Source organism: Aotus nancymaae, unplaced genomic scaffold (genome assembly GCF_030222135.1).
Source record: "Aotus nancymaae isolate 86718 unplaced genomic scaffold, 86718_ANA_hifiasm-v0.15.2.pri h1tg000038l, whole genome shotgun sequence".
Classification (NCBI taxonomy): domain Eukaryota; kingdom Metazoa; phylum Chordata; class Mammalia; order Primates; family Aotidae; genus Aotus; species Aotus nancymaae.
In genome coordinates, this window is record NW_026988452.1 from 4,816,606 (window position 1) to 4,837,224 (window position 20,619).

At 48.6% G+C, this 20,619-nt stretch overlaps 1 protein-coding gene across 1 annotated transcript in view; it reads left to right on the top strand.

Moving 5' to 3' along the window:
* The window catches only part of SCN5A (sodium voltage-gated channel alpha subunit 5), a 100,760-nt gene that overhangs the window by 42,046 nt on the left and 38,095 nt on the right, over positions 1 to 20,619 (top strand). Inside the window, 7 exon segments of the mRNA XM_064360128.1 lie at positions 179 to 320; positions 837 to 1,034; positions 2,402 to 2,581; positions 3,230 to 3,601; positions 8,244 to 8,376; positions 9,283 to 9,521; positions 19,557 to 19,730. Of these exon segments, the coding sequence (XP_064216198.1) occupies positions 179 to 320; positions 837 to 1,034; positions 2,402 to 2,581; positions 3,230 to 3,601; positions 8,244 to 8,376; positions 9,283 to 9,521; positions 19,557 to 19,730 (1,438 nt within the window).

Here is a 20,619-nt window from a genome sequence, read left to right on the forward strand (position 1 = left end):
CACAGCACAAAGTCACAGAGGCAGGGCCCAGCAGTGTGGCACTAGGTTTTACAACTCAGCTGCACAGAGCGGTGGGGCATACACTGGGTTGCCCAGGGAGAGAAGTCTGGCCCAGCAAGGGTTTCAAGGGCAGCAGACTACTAACTGCATGGAACAAAGTCTCTGTGTGTGGCTGCAGGACATGTCCCGAGGGCTACCGGTGCCTAAAGGCAGGCGAGAACCCTGACCATGGCTACACCAGCTTCGATTCCTTTGCCTGGGCCTTCCTTGCACTCTTCCGCCTGATGACGCAGGACTGCTGGGAGCGCCTCTATCAGCAGGTGCGTGTGTGCCCAGAGGGACAGGAGGTATGGGCTCAGGGTCCAGGCTACACAAGTGACTAGCCATATGTGGCCCCAGCAGCCTTCCCACTGGTGAGAGCTTTGGAGGGGACAGGGGACAAGGACCCTTGCTTCTGAGGGAGAAGGGATCATCAAGCAAAGAAACTTTCTTTTTGCTGGTGAGGAAGTACCAGTCCCTTTATATAGGATGCTCTCTGCTCTGTGAGGGGGACACTTTTCCTCTCTCTAGGATGGAGTAGTCTCCCTCTGTGGGCACAGCATCCCCCAAGTGTGACATTCTGCCTCCCTCCCTGGGTGGGATGTGGCCCCGCTGTGTGCAGGTCATTCTTCTCTGCAGGTCAGCACATGTCTCTCTCTTTAGGTGGGACATGCTCCACCCTCCTCCCTAGGCTGTGGCTATTTGCACCCCTGGCACAACTAGACTAGGTGACTTGGGGATGTCATAACCCAGAAGGGGCCCCAGCGAGGGTGACATCTGCCCCTTTGTTCCCCCAGACCCTCAGGTCTGCAGGGAAGATCTACATGATCTTCTTCATGCTTGTCATCTTTCTGGGCTCCTTCTACCTGGTGAACCTGATCCTGGCCGTTGTTGCCATGGCCTATGAGGAGCAAAACCAGGCCACCATCGCTGAGACCGAGGAAAAGGAAAAGCGCTTCCAGGAGGCCATGGAGATGCTCAAGAAAGAACACGAGGTGGGTGAGCAGTGCCACCAAGGAGCCCCCAAGCCCTCGCCTGATTATGGGTGCCTATAGGCAGGGTAATTGCTGGGTAAAGCTGGTACCTGTGGGTGTGGTGCATGCTGGGTAAAGCTGGTACCTGTGGGCATGGTGCATGCTGGGTAAATTTGGTGTCTGTGGGCATGGTGCATGCTGGGTAAAGCTGGTGCCTGTGAGTGTGGTTCATGCTGGGTAAAGCTGGTGCCTGTGGGTGTGGTGCATGCTGGGTAAAGCTGGTACCTGTGGGCCTGGTACATGCTGGGTAAAGCTGGTGCCTGTGGTTGTGGTGCATGCTGGGTAAAGCTGGTGCCTGTGGGTGTGGTTCATGCTGGGTAAAGCTGGTACCTGTGGGCGTAGTGCATGCTGGGTAAGGCTGGTACCTGTGGGCGTGGTGCATGCTGGGTAAAGCTGCTGCCTGTGGACGTGGTGCATGCTGGGTAAAGCTGGTGCCTGTGGACGTGGTGCATGCTGGGTAAAGCTGGTGCCTGCTGGGTAAAGGTATTTCCTGTGAATGTGGTATCTGCTGAGTAAAAATTTGGAAGCTGCTGGGTTAAGATGTACCTGTTGGTGAGGGGCCTGCTAAGTAAAAGTGACGTCTGCTGGGTAAGGTGGGTCCTATGAGTGTGGCTTGTGCTAAGTAAACTTGTTCCCTATGGTCATCATGTCTTCCACGTGAAGGTGGCGCCAACTGGGTAAAAATGGTGCCTGCTGGGTGGTAGCTCCTGGGTAAAGATGGTTCCCGTGAGCATAGTGCATGCTGGATAAGAGATCCATGTGTCCACGGACATAGTTTATTCTGGTCAAGGGATGCCTTCTGCTGGGGGCCAGTGAAGAAGGTCCAATGTCAGAGAACAAAGCTGTCTCAGAAAATGAGCACTGACAATGCTGCCCTGGCCACCCGCAGTCCCCGCCTTGGTGGAACCTTGAGGCTGGCTACAGAGTGAGCTTACAAGCCAGGATGTGAGCATCCACTTGTTCTTCTCACTACCCCTTGCCACATCTTCCAATACACTTTTGGCTGCCTAAACCTTCTAGAAGAGCCTCTGCCCTCTGGTTCTGGCCACTTCTCTGTTCGTTTACACCCACCTCCCTTCTGTTCCACACATGCTCCTCCTCCAAGGCTGCCCACTTCAGCCACTCCTATCTTCCTTCCTGGATCTTGGTCTTTCCCAAAACATTCTGGGCCTGTCTGAGTTTATCGCCATAATGTCCTCATTTTGGAGTAGGTGTGCAAGATCACTTACTGATAGGGAAAACCAGTCACTGAGAGTTGCCTGGCCTGCCTGAGCCTGAGGCAGCACAAAGTCTCAATGATGGAAACATCCCTTTCTCTACTCTTCCAGGCCCTCACCATCAGGGGTGTGGATACCGTGTCCCGTAGCTCCTTGGAGATGTCCCCTTTGGCCCCAGTAACCACCCATGAGAGAAGAAGCAAGAGGAGAAAACGGATGTCTTCAGGAACTGAGGAGTGTGGGGAGGACAGGCTGCCCAAGTCTGACTCGGAAGATGGTCCCAGAGCAGTGGTAATCCCAGCTATGGTTCTGGCTTCTCCAGGGTGGGTCTGGCATTAAAAGTCCACCATGCTAGGCTCCTGTACAGTCACAGCCCCCATGGTTGTTCCCCAAGGAGAGCAGCCTTGAGCCCCCTCCCAGCCCTTCCTGTTTCCCATGGCCTTTCTTAGAGTAGGGGAGCTCTGGGTAGACGGATAGGGTAGGTTTGGGTGTTATGATATCCCCAACCTGAGGCTAGTATCCCAGCACTGAGGCTGGGGCTGGGGGACAAGGCCACATGGTATGGGTTGGTAGGCGTTCAAGGACATGCCCTTAAGAGCGAGGGGCCATGCCAAGTGCTCCAAGTCCTGCTAAGGCCAGGAGCCTTCCTGCCTCCTTCTCCCTTGCCCCGCCTGAGCTCTACCTCCAAGCCCATATAAGCTTCAGGCTCCCAGCTCCAGAGACGTAGACTTGATGTGACTAGAGGTCCCAGAAGATACAGGATTATCTCTCACCCCACATCCCCTCTTCCAAATACCCCGGCCCAACCCACCCAGTTCCCGTGTGGCCAACAAAGCCCTCAGTGCTCCGGGAAGTTTAGCTGAGGCCAATGGCACAAAAGACAGATTGAGAGCACATGAAGAGCTGTCATGGTCATGTCCCCTCTCCTCCTGCCCTCAGAATCGTCTCAGCCTCACCCACGGCCTCAGCAGGACGTCTACAAAGCCACGTTCCAGCCGCGGGAGCATTTTCACCTTTCGCCGGCGAGATCTGGGTTCCGAAACAGATTTTGCAGATGATGAAAACAGTACAGCGGGGGAGAGCGAGAGCCACCACACGTCACTGCTGGTGCCCTGGCCCCTGCGCCGGACCGGTGCCCAGGGACAGCCCAGTCCCGGAACCTCGGCTCCTGGCCACGCCCTCAATGGCAAAAAGAACAGCACTGTGGACTGCAACGGGGTGGTCTCCTTGCTGGGGGCAGGTGACCCAGAGGCCACATCCCCAGGAAGCCATCTCCTCCGCCCTGTGATGCTAGAGCACCCTCTAGACACGGTGAGCCAACCCCGAGATGCAGGTGCCAGGGTAGCTCTGGTCTCCCAAACCGATCAGCAGTGCCAAGTCCAGAACGACTTTCTGCAGGTTCATGCACCGAGCCCAGCACACAACACACTGCACATGAGCGTCTATTGTGTACTGGGCTCTGGGTGCTTAAACCTGCAGAAAAATCTCTGCCCTCAGAGAGTATCCATGCTAAGGGGGACAGAGAGACAAAAATCAAAAGAAAGCCAGGCGCGGTGGCTCACACCTGTAATCCCAGCACTTTGGGAGGCCAAGGTGGGCAGATCACTTGAGGTCAGGAGTTTGAGACCAGCCTGGCAAACATGGTGAAACCCCATCTCTACTAAAAATGCAAAAATTAGCCAGGCGTGGAGGCGTGTGCCTGTAATCCCAGCTACTTAGGAGGCTGAGGCAGGAGAATCACTTGAACTCGGGCAGCAGAGGTTGCAGTGAGCCAAGATCACGCCACTGCACTTCAGCCTGGGCAACAGAGTGAGACTGTCTCAAAAAAAAAAAAGAAGAAATAATGTCTATATTGTGTGTCATGGTGATAAAGAAGGATCACAGTTAAATATGTCACAACTAGTAAGGCCATCATTACCATCATCTGGAGAAGCCTGTTCCAGGCACAAGGGACAGCGAGTGTGAAGGCCCCGAGGCAGAAGTCTGCCTAGCCTGTTGGAGGAGATGCCATGAGGTCAGTGTGGCTGGAACAGAGGGAGCGAAGGGGAGAGAAACTGCAGTTACCGTTACAAAGGTGATAGGAAGGGACTGGCCAGATCACGAAAGGCCAATCGGAGCATTGGTCACTTAGTCAATCCTATGACAGACTGATGGCTGCCCAATCAGCCATCAGGTGTCCTTACTGACCCTGGGCCCCCGACACGGTGACCAGAGCAGCCCACCCAGGAAAAAGCTGAATGTGTGGCTCAGCTCCCAAGGTCTGCAGGGTGCACTTGGAGAGGAAGCTAGAACGGACGGGAGGCTTGACCAGGAAGGTGGAGGACGGCCTGAAGAGGCAGGGCTCCCAGCCACATGGCTTATTTTGTGCCACTCAGACTCGCTCAATCTGCAGGACTTGGTCCAGGTTAATTAATCTCTTTGTGCCTCAATTTCCTCATCTGTAAAGTGGAAACAATACGCCAGCGGACTGTGGTGAGAGCTGAAAGAGTACATCTAGGTCTGGTGCTGAGGCCCGTACTAGCCTCATGTTGAGTCATTAGTATGATCTGTCATTGGTATTAGGGAGCAGGAAGGAGTCAGGCTCCTGGGCACACTGCGGAATGCCCGCGCCCCACACTCCTCTGGAGCACAGTGTGAAGGGAAGGAAACTGGGCACCCCTTGGGACAGACCACAGCTTTAGATAGAGCTGGGGAGGCCCTGGCCCATCTGAAGGGTGGGATGTCTAGCTTCCAGGCAGGTTCAGCCCTGGAGCCTCAGCCTCATGGAATCAGGTCGGCAGCTGGGAGCGCTAATAGAATTTCCTAATCTCGTTAAGGAGAAAATCATCTCATTGTACTGCACATGTCAGGAGGAATCTAAGTTCAAGCACTTCATTACCAGGAATTCTGACTTCACCCATTCTCACTTCTGTGGGGCCCATTTGTAACCTTAAAGGGATTAGCAGGCCAAGACAGGGTCATTTGCAAAGTTAAAGGAATTAACAGACCAAGATGGAGACATTTGAAAAGTCAAAGAGATTAGCAGGCTGCAGGCCCCTGGGAATGCCTTCTGTGTTTCCACTGGGTCCCCAGTGAGACATTTCTGCCCAGTTCTAGTCTGAAAACAAAGCACCGTGTTGGGCACACTGTGGATGCCTCATCAACAAGGATCGGGGGAGGAGCCAGCCCAGCACACAATGCAGATTGGGAGGTAGGGGCTGAAGACTTACTTAGCCCTCTGCTTGTATGACAGTGCCTGGTTCCAAAAGGCCAGATAGAGGTAGAAGCAGCACACTGAATATCCATTCCTCTTCTCCCTCCACATGTTAGATCTTCATCCTCATTCCCTGTGGTCACCTAGCAAGTTAGGACCAGAGCTGGAACTCTAACCCAAGCGTTCTGATTGATTCCCAAGAATTTACCTATCCACCAATATTTATCTAGTGCCAGCCTGCCATGTGGAGTGCCAGGCAGTGCTGAGACTCCAGGGTTATAGCAGCGAACAAAGAAGACAAATCCCTGTTCCCCTTGGAGTTTGTACCATAGTTGCGAAAACAGTAAATTGGTCAATATTTTCAGGTAGCAGTAAGTCGTGTGATGGAAAGTTGCTAAGGGGAGGATGGGGATGAGGCCTTCCCAAGGAGGTAAGTTAAAATTGACAGGCAAAAGATTTTAGGGAGCCAGCCCTAAAATGCAGAGGAATAGCATTCAGGCAGAGGGAGTAGCAAGTGCAAAGCCCCTGAGGGGGCACGTCCGAGGGGTGAGAAGGACTAACAGGGCCACGTGTGGTGCAAACATTAAAATGAGTTTCATGAGTTAGGACTTGGGCTGTGCCGGACCTTGTAGATCATAGAAAAGTTTGGATATACTGTGAGTAAGATGGGGAGCAGTAGGGTAGAAGGAGCTGTTGAACAGAGCGTGACATTATCTGATTTACTTTGTAAAGGAATCTCTTCCTACTATGCAGAGAATAGAGCGACAAGGAGAAGGAAAGAAGCCAGTTAGGAGGCTGATGCCGGGTTTTGGGAAAGAGATGCTGACCACCTGGACTAGGACGGTGTATTAGTCAGCTGTTGTCACAATAATGCTGTGTAACAAACCACCCCAGAAGTCAATCTCTAGCAACAAGACTTTATTCTCATGCTCATTCATCTGCAGGTTGACTACAATGTGGCCCACGTAGGTTAGGTTAGCTGGGCAGCCCTGCTCCAGACTGCACGCTGGCTAGGCTTGGTTCCATGTTGTAAGTTAGGCTCAGGGCTGCTCCACGAGTCTTTGTTCTGAGGCCCAGGCTGAAAGGGTGACAGCTATCAGGGAAGCTCTTTTCACAGAGGGTTCCTGGAGCACAAGAGCAAGGTAAACAGCACTAGCCCAGCTGAGGTTTCTGTTCACAGCATGTTCACTAATATTCCGTTGTCCATAGCAAGCTGTTCTGCCCGGGACACGGAAGTTTAATTCAGCCCCGGTGGGAGGGGAAAGAGTGCATACATGCTAAGTGATAACCAAACCGTCACAGATGGCAAAGAAAGAGGGGAGAGGTTGGGAAAATTTAAGACATGCTCGTGAGTCAAGCTGGTCAAAGTTATGGTTGCGTTGGACCTAAGGCAGTACCGTTGCACCAGCCACCTCTGCCCTCTCAGGGGCCTCCACTTGAATACTTCCATGACCAGGAGCTCACTACCTCCCTAGGCAACATTTCAGAGCAGTCCTACCAATGGCCAGGATGTCCTTAACTTGAGCCCAGATCTATTTGGTACCACCCCACACCCTGTTTCTCCTACCCTGGGTAGTCTAGACCCACTTCCCTCTGCCCTACGAAGATTACAGAGTCTTGCTATCGCATGCCGAACAGCTTGGCGCCTGGGCTGTGGTCACGCAGGGCCCTGCTGAAGTGAAGACTTTATGGGCCCTCCTTGGTTTTGTGGGAGGCTCCAGGTAAGTCTGGAGAATGCCTGCCTGCCACCTCCCTTCACCAGGGCTGTTTCCAGACCTCGGTTTTTTTACTGATAAAAATGGTGCATGCATGGTGAAAACAAACGCCCCAGTGCAGAAGCACATGAAGTGAAAAGGGAACGCCTCCCTCCCTTTCCCCTCCCCCACAGTCCCGTTCCCCAGATTATGTCCACCTTAATTATTTGGCATGCATTTTCCAGATCTTTTTCTTGTTTTTTTCATCAAACTGTTTGTCTTGGAGATGTTCCCATGGGAGCATACACAGAACTGCCTCGTTCTCTTTGTAGTCGATCTGAGCCCAGGCTTGGAGTGTGTCTATAATTGATTTTAATATGGTTGCTATTGATTGGTTGTTTTCTGTTCTTATGGTATTAGGAACAGTGCTGCAATGAACATCATTTATGTGTATTTTTGATGCACATGTGTAATTATTTATGAAGTAAGATTGCTAGATGAGGACTTGGAGGGCCAATTTAAACTCTTCTTGGTAAATCCAGCCTAACTGCCTCCCCAGAAGACACAGCCTCCCACCAGCCACGTCTAAGCATTGCACTCTGTCCTTCTATTAACATCATCTTAGAACATGTTAGGTTTTTTTTTTAGCTTCTTTATGCTCTTGACTCTAGGAAGCTTGTGGTCAATTAAGACTTCCACATCGTTTTTGCATGTACTAATGTGTATGGCAGCATCTGGCTCAGGGAGGCCCTGTGAGATGTGTAGCTTCCTGACCACACTCAGGAATCACTGCTGATGAGAGGCAGTGAAGAAGAAAGGAGGATGAAGGAGACAGTGATTGGCAGGAGGGGCGGAGGGAGCTGTTAACTGGGAGGGAGTTGGGAATAGAGACAGCGTTCAGTGTCCCATCAAGACCTGCATCCTATCCCTGTGGCATCCCCAGCCTGAGTCTGGACTGGCCACCCCAGGTCCAGCAGGACTGAGGACAAGAACTGAGGGCAGAGCTGGGGGCAGGCCCCCTTTCCCCATTTCCCCAGGCTGACGCATATCTCCTGATTGCACTCAGACCACGCCATCGGAGGAGCCAGGCGGGCCCCGGATGCTGACCCCCCAGGCTCCGTGTGTAGATGGCTTCGAGGAGCCAGAAGCACGGCAGCGGGCCCTCAGCGCAGTCAGTGCCCTCACCAGCGTGCTGGAAGGTCAGCACCCCCAGGTCATTTAAACACTCCCCGCTTCTGCTGCAGGCACCCTCACCTTTATCCCAGCCTGACCCAGGCATCCGCCATTGGACTTGGCCTGCCTTGGACATCCCCACACTGTCCCAGCCTTCTCTGTCCTGTGCAGCCCTGCCTGTCCTTACGTGTCTTTTCATCTGTTTCAGCTTGTTCTTTCCTAGGAATTACCATGTCTGTGTTTCTCCCCAACACTCCCACATCTGACCTGTCCTAGACGCTTATCAGTCTCGTTCCGCCATCTCCCATCCATAACCACGTCTGTCTAGAACCATCCTGTCCTGAGCACACCCATGCCTGTTCTAAGCTATTCCCATATCTACTTCAGACTATTCCAGCCATTCCCACCATGGGCAACTCCACATCCTTCCAGTCTGAACTTGCAGCCCCATCCTGGTGTTCCCTCCTGTCCCAGATGAATTCTCATCTTTTCCAGCCTGTCCTTGGCACCCCCTCCCTTTATCCTGACACAGCCCAGATGTCCACATCTGTCCCTCCCATTCTGTCACAGGTGTCCTTGTGTCCGAACTTGCCTGTCCCATTATCGCCTCATCATTTTCAGCCTGTCCTCCCCTGAAGATCCCGTCTCTGCGGGTCCGCTGTCTTGAGCGAGCGCACGTGTGCCCTGATGGCCCTGTTTTCCCCACCTCCATCTTGGCTTCCTGTCCCGGTGGCCCTCTTCTCTCATATTTCCAGACTAATGAGCTAGGACACAGGCCACCCATTCCCTCAGCCTCCCCTGCCCCCACTGTCCCGCTGTCACATAGCAGCCCTGTCATCTCCCAAAGCGAGTCACAAATCTTTCCTGGAAGGTATTCCAGATACATGTGCTCAGTCAACAGAATCAAACTAACTCACTGGCTGTCTCCTCAGAGCTGGAGGAGTCTCACCGCAAGTGTCCACCATGCTGGAACCGCTTCGCCCAGCGCTACCTGATCTGGGAGTGCTGCCCGCTGTGGATGTCCATCAAGCAGGGAGTGAAGTTTGTGGTCATGGACCCGTTCGCTGACCTCACCATCACTATGTGCATCGTGCTCAACACACTCTTCATGGCGCTGGAGCACTACAACATGACAAGTGAATTCGAGGACATGCTGCAGGTCGGAAACCTGGTAAGGGCCGCCTGCCACTGGCTCTCAAATGGGCATCCTGGCAGGAGGGGTTCTCGGGCAGCTGGCACAGCCTTCATGGGTAAGGGAGAAGGGATCCTGCACACAGAAGGATCTTTTGGGGGTGGGAACCATTGTGGAAGACGCCTTGAAGAAGGGAGGGAATCTGAGTTGGCTTCTAAGGAGCTGAGGAATGTAGATGTGGAGTGGGAGGGTGGAGTGAAAAGCTTATGCAGATGCCCAGAGGCTAGAAAACAAAAGTGAGTTGGGGGTAAACCTGAAATGTGTGGAGACCTGAAATTTTGTAATCTGTAGATGGAGGAGAGTGCGTGCAGAAGGAGGAGTTCTCTTGTGAACGGAGCTAGCATCAGTGTTGTTGGAAGGGGGAAATTGTGGATGGATGGATGGATAGAAGGAGGGAAGGAGGGAAGGAGGGAAGGAGGGAAGGAGGGAAGGAGGGAGGGATACATGGATAACTGGGCGTAGTAAGTAAATCAGTCAGAGCCAGATTTGAATTCTGACTCAGCTCTTACTAACTAGCTGATCTCAAGCAATTTTCTCAGTAATTGGCTCAATAAATATTTGTTGAATTCAATAAATGTGAAATTAGTATGACAATATCAACCTCACAGGAAGGTAATGAGGACTGAATAAGATGATGTGTATGATATGCTTGGCTCATAGACAGACAAACAGTACGCACTCAGAAGAAATGATAGCTGTGCTGTGTTGTCGTTAGACTGCTCCTGGAAGTCAGAATGTCTGGGTTCTAATTCTGACTTTTTTCCTTGAGACCAAATCAAGTCCTCCCTCTTTACTGTACAGAGGGGTAAACCAAGGCCCAGAGACAGGAGGGGTGACATGGCAGGGGCAGAGTTGGGCATCTCTCAACTCCCAGGGACAGGGCCATATTGGATCAGTCCAGGCAAACAGAGTCAGCCCATCTTTAGCAGATCCTAGGACAGAGCTGCCATGAGCCCACTGGCCTCAAAAAGGAGCTTCTGAGAGCATCATTGAGGTTGGCATGGGGGTGGTAGGGGGACTTCTGGCCGCATTGGATCTAAGCTCGCCCTTACTGCAGACCCAGCCTGTCTCAGGCCCAGCTGTTCAAGTGACCCCCATAGGCAGGTAGGTCTCTCATACTGTGGGGTATGAGGATTTTCTTTTCTTCTTGCTTTCCAAACCCAGGACCTATTCAGGTTTCTTCACCAATTTGAGTCCGCTTGCTATAATTTTACTTTGCTTTCTCTATGTGTAAACAGAAGGGAAACCTCCATCTCAGTCTGTAGAAGTCTTACGGCACTGTTGTGTGGTCTTCAGATGGTGGTCATCCAGGGTTTCAGTTGGGTGTGGTTTACCAGGTTGTGACGATTGGGTTGGACTGAGCAGCAAGTTAGGTGTGAGAATAGCACTGGTGGCTTCACTGGGTCAGCACGTTGTGGCTGAACTGCAGTTATATTAAACTTGTCATTGAATTACTGATAACGGGCAGTGTAGCTGGGTTACGGCTATATTTTGTTCTGTTTGAATAGCTTTATTGCTAGTATGTAAGGTTTTGATTTTATTGCACTTAATATAGTCTAGGTAGTTTAAATATTAAGTGTTAAGAAATAAAAGCATAAAAATAACATGAGTAAATAATCAGGATGGGAAAAGCCTTTCTAAGCATGTCTCTGAAGACAAATTCCATAAAGGAGAAGATCGATAGATTTGACTAACTTTTTAGCCCATCACACAAATAAAGGTAAAAGGCAAATGAAACTCGTGTCTCCAGCAATATTCTGGACAAGAAAATCTGAAGTCTCCTATTAATAAACAATTTAAAATACAGCAAACACTCTTTGAATTAATAGCTAAGTGCATGAGAAAGTACAGTAGTTCCTCTTATCCACAATTTTATTTTCCATGGTTTCAGTTACCCACAGTCACTCATGATGTGAAAATATTAAATAGAAAATTCCAGAAATAAGCAATCCATTCGTGTTAAATGGCACGTTGTTTTGAGTATTATGATGAAATCTCACACCGTCCTGCTCCATTCTGTCCGGGGACATGAATTGTCCCTTTATTCAGCCTATCCAGGCTCTATATGCAACCTGCCCATTAGTCACTTACTAGCAATTTCTGTTAACAGATAGACCCTTGTGGTGTCACAGAACTTGTGTTCAGGTAACCTTTATTTTACTTAATAATGGCTGGCAATTCAGATATACCAAAGAGAAGCCAAATATATGCCAAAGAGAAGTTGTTAATCTCTTATTGTGCCCAATTTATAAATCAAACTTTATCAGAGGTATGTAGATTTAGGAAAAGGCATAGTACATATAGGATTCAGTTTATCCATTGTTCCAGGCACCCACTAGGAGTCTCGTTGGAATGTATCCTCCATAGATAAGAAGGGGCTACTGTAACAGAAACCCCAAGTGCCAAAAACAAAAGGAGGCTTAAAAACCATGGCAGTAAACATGGAAAATGGTTCTGTAGTTGCCCTGGGTGGGGTGGGGAGGTCTTGATTTGCATAATCTAGAGGCTTGGATTTTAATGAGCACGTAGAGTCAAGACACTGAACCTTGGCATAGTGTGAGTAGGGGTGGAAACTGAGTAGCCCCATAAGAATATGACCATACATTCAGAAAAATGATGAACCAAAAAAAACCTACACACAGACCCTGGGAAATGATAAAGAAGCCCTGTCTCCAGGGCTGGAAAGGAAAAAAAAATAAACCCTGGAAGGCTTGTGACTGTGGATTTGGTCTTATATAGGTTTGGGGTTCAGATTTACACCTGAGTAGTCCTGGAACCTATCTCTAAAAAATTAACATAGAAAGTGATCCTAGGATGATGTCTTGGGGCCCGCCCCTAAAAGGGAACGAAACTTCTCTGAAAGGACACACCTTTAGTCCAGGTCAAGCTGGATTCCCCAAATTATAAAACACAGAAGGAAATATTCCACCATGAGGAAGAGTCAGCAGACACACACACATGCACACACAATCAGGCTACCCCTTAAAAGTGTCACATAGTAGAATTACTTGATAGAGATGATAAAAATGTTCTTCATTGGCCAGGCACAGTATCTCACACCTGTAATCCCAGTATTTTGGGAGGCCAGGGCAGGCAGATTGCTTGAGCTCAGGAATTAGAGACCAGCTGGGCAACATGACAAGGTCCTGTGTCTACTAAAAGTACAAAAAACAGCCGGTGTGCACCTGTGGTCCTAGCTACTTGGGAGGCTGAGGTGGGAGGATCACTTGGTTCCCCCACAGGGTCAAGATTGCAGTGAGCTGAGATCGTACCACTGCACTCCAGCCTGGGTGATAGAGCAAGACCCTGCTGAAAAAAAAAATGTTTATAATAACTAAAGACATAAAAGAAGGGATTTGGAATATAAGAAAATAATACAACTTTGGAAAAGAACCAAATCTCTAGAAATAAAAATATAGCCACTGAGATTAAAATTTCAAGGTACACATCAAATAGCATATTAATCCAGTTGGGGAGATAATTAAATGATTGTAAATTTAGATCTAATAAAGTTTTCCAGAATGTAATGTAGAGAGATGAAGAGGAGAAATAGAAGAAAGAAGGAGGAAAAACGTATCTGACATTATTTTCTAGATTATTTTGTTGTCTATATACATCATTTGAGAAAATCTAGAGAGGCTATTAGAACTAATATGAGAGTTCCACAATATTAGTGCGTACAGCCTCAGTATTCCAAATAGTCTTCCTAGTCATCATCCACAATCGATTGGAGAAAATAAATTTTTAAAGTTATCACTTATAATCACAATAAAAACTATGAGAAATTTAGTAATAAATATAACAAAAGGTATGCAAATTTCATATAAAAAAATTGTGAAACTACCAAAAAACATAAGACACATAAGTGGAGAGATGTGCCGTTTTCATGAATGAAAGTGTGAACATTGTAGAGATACCAGTTCTTCCCAAATTAATCTATAAGTTCAATGTAATTCCAATCAAAATCTCAATAATTTTTTTTAATGGAACTTGACAAGATAATCCTAAAACTCATGTGGAAAAGTAAAGCAGATCAAGATAAATTAAGAACTAAGGTGGGGGATTTACCATAGTAGTTAAGATATCTTATAAAGCTAAAAATATTATAGTATTGGTACAAGGATGGAAAAACAGATTGTGCTACAGAATTGAGACCACAGAAATAGAACAATCCATATTCTGTGACTTGATAAATAACAGAGATGGCATTATAAATCAGTAGGAAAAGGCTGGGTGCGGTGGCTCATGCCTGTAATCCCAGCATTTTGGGAGGCCAAGGTGGGCAGATCACCTGAAGTCAGGAGTTCGAGACCGGCCTGGCCAACATGGTGAAAGCCTATCTCTACTAAAAATACAAAAATTACCCAGGCATGGTAGCATGCACCTGTAGTCCCAGCTACTGAGGAGGCTGAGGCAGGAGAATCGCTTGAACCCGGGAGGCAGAGGTTACAGTGAGCCAAGATTGCACCACTGCACTCCAGACTGGGTGACAGAGTGAGACTCTATCTCAAAAAATAAATAAAATAAAATAAATAAATCCATAGGAGAAGGACGGGACTGTTCAATAAATGATGCTGGGAGAACATCTACATGGAAGAAGATCAGTTTAGATCCCTACCTCACATCATATTCACAAATTAGACGTAGGGGAATTGGACTTAACACCTAATGTGATAAAGCAAAACTTTAAAGCTTTTTGGAATAAAAACAAGAGAAAAAGCTTTAAGATCTTAGGGTTGGGAAGGCCTTCAACAATCCAAAAAGCTTATATCATGAAAGAAAAGATTGCTAAATTATAAATTGTTAAAATTTATCATCTCTGTAAAACAAGGGATACTACAAACTGAAATCACTACCACAAACTGGAAATTGATATTATGATAAGTATATGGAATCCAGACAACACTGAAGATTTACACATCAATAGGAAAAGAGGGACAGTGATAAAATGATAAAAACAGAACCACAACCATGGACAAAGGAAATTACAAGCAAATCACATAAGAGGAAATTCAGATGGTTATAAACAAATGAAGAGAAACAGAGGAATGGAAATTAAAGCAGCATTGAAATACTTTTTCTTATCCTAACAGAATCAAAAATAGACTTCTGTGTGTTGACCAGGATGTGGAACAGTGGGAACGCACAGCTTGTAAGAGTGTGGATCTGGTACAACCGTTTTGGGGAGCAATTGAACAATATCTGGTAAATCACAGATGTACACTGTGTACCCTGCAACTCAATTCACAGTACTTTCTTAAGTATATATTAAGTATATATCTTTAAGATATATATGTATATATATAATATATGTTAAGTATCTTAAATATATATAGGTACACACATATATATATACTTAAGAAATCTCACACATCTGTATAAGGAAACATGTACAAGAAAGTTATTTACAGTATTTTAAGTCATAGGGGAAATTGGAATCAACATAAATGTCCATCCTTTAATTTTATAAAGTGGATAAATGTGGTGTACTCATACAATGAAATACTGTACACAATTAGAATGAATACATATACATGTGTCAATAAACCTCTGAAGTTAAGAATAAAAAGAACTTGAAAGAGGATATATACAGCATAGCCCATTTACATAAAGCTAAAAAAATACAAAAATACTATGTGTTGTCATTATATACATTAAAAATGTAAAAATGTGTAGAAATGATAAACATCAAATTTGGGACAGTGATTACCTTGGAGTGATTATAGTACTCTGGGTGACTCCTGGTTTATCTGTGATGGCACATGATGGGTAAGAATTCATGGAGGAAACCATCGTTTGAATTACGGTTTAACTCCTTTGTATCTCAGTTTCCCTACCTGTAAAATGGGGATAATAAACATTACATATCTCATAGGGCTATTGTGAGGGTTAAATGATTTAATATATGTAAAACACTAGAATCGTGCCTGGCATATATCAAATGCTATCTAAGTCTTTGCTATTGTTTTGTTGCTGTTGTTTTGTTTTGTTTTTTGGTAAGGAAAAAGAAAACAAGATTTGAAACAAATATGGCAGAATGTTAATATTCATTTGAGTTTGGTGGTGGGTGCACAGGTAATCATTTTATTATCCTATACAAAGTATATAACCTGAAATATTTTAAAATTTAAACAAATACAATAAAGGTAAATGACAAATCAGGAAAATTGTGGCAATACAAGCAGTATTAATAGACAAAGGGGTAATATCCTTAATATATAAAATACATTTATAAACCATACAAAAGAGCAAACACCTTAATTGAACAATTAAGAGCGAAGGATATGAATGAGAAATTTCATCAAATAAGAAGTACAAAAATTAAAAGAAATGCCCAATAAAACAAGAGTGCCCTTTTGGATTAGAAACGAGAATGGGAATGGAATACCCAGTATTTGCATAGTCAAAGAGAAGTAGTTACTCACAGGCAGCTCACGGAATTGGTTAAAACCTTTCTTTGAGGATCATTTAGCATTATGTGTCAGAATCTCTAAAAATGTTCATTGACTATACAATTTCATCTCCAGAAATCTTTCCTAAGAAAAGAATTAGACAAGTTGTTTTAAAACAAGCATGTAAAAGGGTATTTATCTGGGCAATGTTTCTAATAGGGAAAAAGGAATGACTATCACAGGGAAATGGCTAAACCGGTTACAGCACATCTCTACGGTAGAATGTGCCATAAATGAAAAAAAAGAAAGAAAGAAAATGATGCCATAGATTGTGTTTAATTGGCATGGAAGGACGTTCACAAGGTATTATGCTTTAAATACAGGTTTTCAGTTCATGGAGTATGTTCCCATTAAAGTCATATGCCAAAGTCAAAGGGAGTTTGGGGTTCCCCGTAAGTCCCCCCAGTTCCTGGAAAGCGGCCATTTGCATTCATTGCTCAGTGAACCTCCTGCCAGAAGTTAGGGGAAGTGGGTCACCATGCTCAGAGCCTCCGTCTGCCAGATCTGAGTGAGCCTGTAAAACATGCAGAGCTGTTTATATCTGAAGGCAGCCCCTGCCTGGGTCTGGAGCTCTTGGCCACTCTGAGCAATCATAATAAATTCTGCTGACAGTAACAATAATTGCCCTTTCATACGGAGTACCCACTTTACAGCCATTAGCTGTAACTCCTAGAAACCTCGTACAGAGTCGTTATTATCCCCATTTTATATATGGGGACCCTCAAGGCTCAGAGAGATGAAGAAACTGGCCCAAGATCACACAGAGGCAGCCCCTGCTCTGGAACCTGGGCCTGGCCACCATTCTCTGCACATCCTAAGCCATCAAGCTTTGATCACATGGCCTTAGAGAGCATGGCATGAGCCTGTGGAAGGAAGAGGTCTGTTACCAAAATGTATGTACTTCTCAAGCTTAGCTGCACATTATAATCACCTGGGAAGTTTTTTTATTAATCCCCATACCTGGGCTACTCTCCAGTCCAATATAACTAGAATCTAGGATGGGACCCAGGCATCCATATTTTTAAAACTCCCTGGGCGATTACAGAGTGCACCAACTTTGAGAACTCATGGTCAAAAACAGCACTTGAACTTTGAATCCCAGGAATCTGGTCAAAATGCAGATTCTGATTGAGCAGATCCGGGACCTTGTTAAGATTCTGCATCTCCAAAGAGCTTCCGGGCGATGCGGCGATGCTGTTGGTCCCTGAAGCATCTTTTCTTATTTCCCCGAAGAGCATTCCCCCAGAGCCTCTTCTGTCTTTTTCTTCCGGAGTCCTAGCTCTACCGGATAACTGCCATCTTGGCACCAAAACAGCTGGGAGCCTGCACAAAGTGAAGTGCAGGGCTTTTCCTGAGCTCCATTCTCTAGAAATGTGTGTCGGTGCTCATGGGTGTCAGACCCACCCTGGTGCACCTGGCAGTGCTGAGGAAGACCAAAGGTGAGGTCCAAGGGAGGCGCTCCCCGGGCCCCAGCTGTAGGGGCTCTCAGGGAAGCCGTGCAGGGTGTGCTGCTGAGTGAGGGCTCCATGCACAGCTGTGTGTGTCTGAGGCTGGGTAAGGAAGGCTCCTGGAAGTCAAGCTGAGCAGCACAGGACAGGCAGGACGTGGCACACGGAACTCAAAGGCTCAAACATTTGTACATCTATTCAACAGATACTAGTGGACCACCTATGGGCTGGGCACCGTTCCAGGTGCAGTAGGGAAAGGTCCCTGCCATCACAGAGCTTACCTTCTAAACACATAAGGCTCGATAAACAAATAGCTGTTGGATGGTGGTGTGAGGCAGACGAAAATCAAGCAAGGATGGGGGATAAGAAGTGTGGTGGGAGGGAGGCACATTCTCAGTTGCCAGGATGCCCATGGATCAGGTGCTCTGAAGGGAGTGAGTCGTGCGGCTGGGGAGAGGCGCGGCCCAGGGAAAGGGAGCAGCAAGTGCAAAGGCCCTGAGGAGGGGACAGAAAGAAGCGGGTGTGGCTGGAACAGGAGAGCAACAGGCAATGGGGCCAGGGGTTGGAAAGTTCCGGAAGCAGGTTTGGGTGCTGGGGAGAAGCAAGCTCCAAGGCTGTCTCTCCATGTGTGAGGGCAGCCCAGGAATGTGAACTGAGGCTGGAGGATTTTAGGGTCCCTCCCTTTCCCAAGAGCCCAGCTGGTGGAGGAGCAGGTCCCTCGGGGCACAAGCAGTAAAGGGACCACCAAAGTCAGGAGGGCTGGCTGGTGGGTGGTGCCCCGTGTGGCAGTGCTGAGGAGCCACCCACCTGCCCTCCTGGTACCTCTCCCTGAGCCAACGGCATCCCACTGCTCTCCTGCCCACCTCCACGGGGCCTCTTCTGAGCTGGTGGAGAGAGGATGGCACTGGGGTGACCAGCAGATGCCTCTCTCTCCTTCCAGCACAGAGCCCCATCAGGGTGGGTGCCCAGACCAGAGTGACCTCCCCTCCTGATTGCCAACCCCAGTGAGGTGCCTCGGCCATACCTGTCTCTGACCCCAGCTCTTCACGACTGCTGCAGGCCTGGCACTGTTCCATGGGTACTGTTCCCTCTGGCTTTAGCCCTCCCCTCCAAAAGACCTGGAGTGCCTCCTCACTGCCCTCAGGACAGCCCCTCAGCTCCCCAGCATGGTCAAGAGGCCCTGCGTACAGAACCCCAACTTCCTGCCACCCACACTGTCACAGAACATTCTCCCCTCCGGGAACCATCCATTGGCACACCGCAGGGCAGCTGGCATGGCTCTCGGGTCCCCTGCACCATGGGATGCTTAACCACAGGGTTCTGCCAGCCAAGGTTGGGCAGCTCGGGACTCATAAGTCAGTGAACCAGACAAAGCTCAGCCTCTGCACACTCAGACATGTTTTCAGAAGAGAGAGGAGGTTTCCCTAAATCCCAAAGGGCAACACTGGGTTCCTCTCCTCCTTCTCAAACTTAATAGCTACGTGACCCCAGACAAGTTACTTAACCTCTCAGTGCCTCAGTTTCCTTACCTATGTAAACTGCAGGCAATGATACTACCTCACGGGGTTGGATGAATCAAAAGAAACACGTGCAGAGTGTTCTGGCCAGCACTTGGCACATAGCCCTCGGGAGGCAGGGGCTGCCGATTATCGCAGCAGGCACAGTCCAGCATGTGGACGACGAGGAAGGGCCTCCTGGGGAGCAGGAACAGCAAGGACAGAGGCCCTGGGTCGGGGGAGCCATGAGCATCTGTGGTGATGCGTGGACTTGGCATGTGTCAGGAGAAAGCCCTTCTGTGGACACACAGACCGAAAGGAGTCTGGCCCTGGGTCATGTGACCATCCACTGCAGGTTCCCCCTAGAGCTGAGTCTCTGTGGAGCCTGCAAAGGGCCCAGGCCATTCCTGAAGGCCAGGCTGGTGTGCCTGGTGTGCTTGGTGAGCAGCTGCAAGGGCTGGGGGAGCAGGCTGGAGAAGAGAGCTGTCCCCAAGGGGCTGGGCTGTGACCAAGCAAACCCCCACTGGGAGCCTGGCCCCAGTCAGAGCAGTCAGGAGGCAGGCGCCCGTGCTGGCCACGGCGTCTTTCCATCCCGAACGATTCCTGCTCCCTTCTCAGGTCTTCACGGGGATTTTCACAGCAGAGATGACCTTCAAGATCATTGCCCTCGACCCCTACCACTACTTTCAGCAGGGCTGGAACATCTTCGACAGCATCATCGTCATCCTTAGCCTCATGGAGCTGGGCCTGTCCCGCATGAGCAACCTGTCGGTGCTGCGCTCCTTCCGCCTGGTACCTGGCTGGACCCACTGCAGGGAGGGTAGGGGTGGGGTGGAGGGCGGGGCACAACCCAATCTCAGGTCACCCCTACTTTGGTCTGTCATGCCTTCACCCAACAGCCATTGGCTAGGTGTCCCTGGATGCCTGGCCCATGCTGGTGATATGGGGGGTGCAGAGGCAGGCAAGACAGGAGACATTCCTTCAGAGGAGCAATTGCAGTGGCCATCCCGATGAGTGCAAAGCCCTTTGTGGTCCACAGTAACCCCTTTAGCCCTCACAGGATCCAGGAGTGGGGCCGGTATTACTTCATTCCCATTTCACAGATGAGGAGACTCAGACTCACAGAGGTGAAACGAATTCCCACAGCCACGTGGCAGATAACAGAGGGAGCTGGGCTGCTGACTGCTCTGAGGTTCTGCCTGCTGGCTTCTGAATCAGCATCATTAAAACATTAACGCACATGCAAATCACCTGGGGATCTTGTTAAACTGCAGATGCTGATTCAGTGGGTCTCAGGTGATGTCAAAGCTGCTGGTCTGTGGACCACACTTGGAGCTTGAAATGCTTGAGAGGTCCAGACGTGGGGCAGGAGGTGTAGTCAGGAAAGGCTTCTGGGGAGGTCCTGAGCACTATGGGTCGCTGCACATACAGTGGATGGGAGTCGGGGGGTGGCGGGATGTGTAGGAAGACAGGGTGATGGGGGCAGGAGGGAAAGCCAAGGCTGTGGGTTCTAATCCTGACTCCACTGCTATGAGCCAAGGGACTTAGACAAATTAGTCCACCTAAATGAGGTAATGCCGGTGCCAACCTCATGGTTATTGGGAGTTCTGAATAAGTTCATCAGTTCTAAGCACAAGGCCTGGCACAGAGGCATTCAGTAAGCATTAAGCACCTGCCCTCT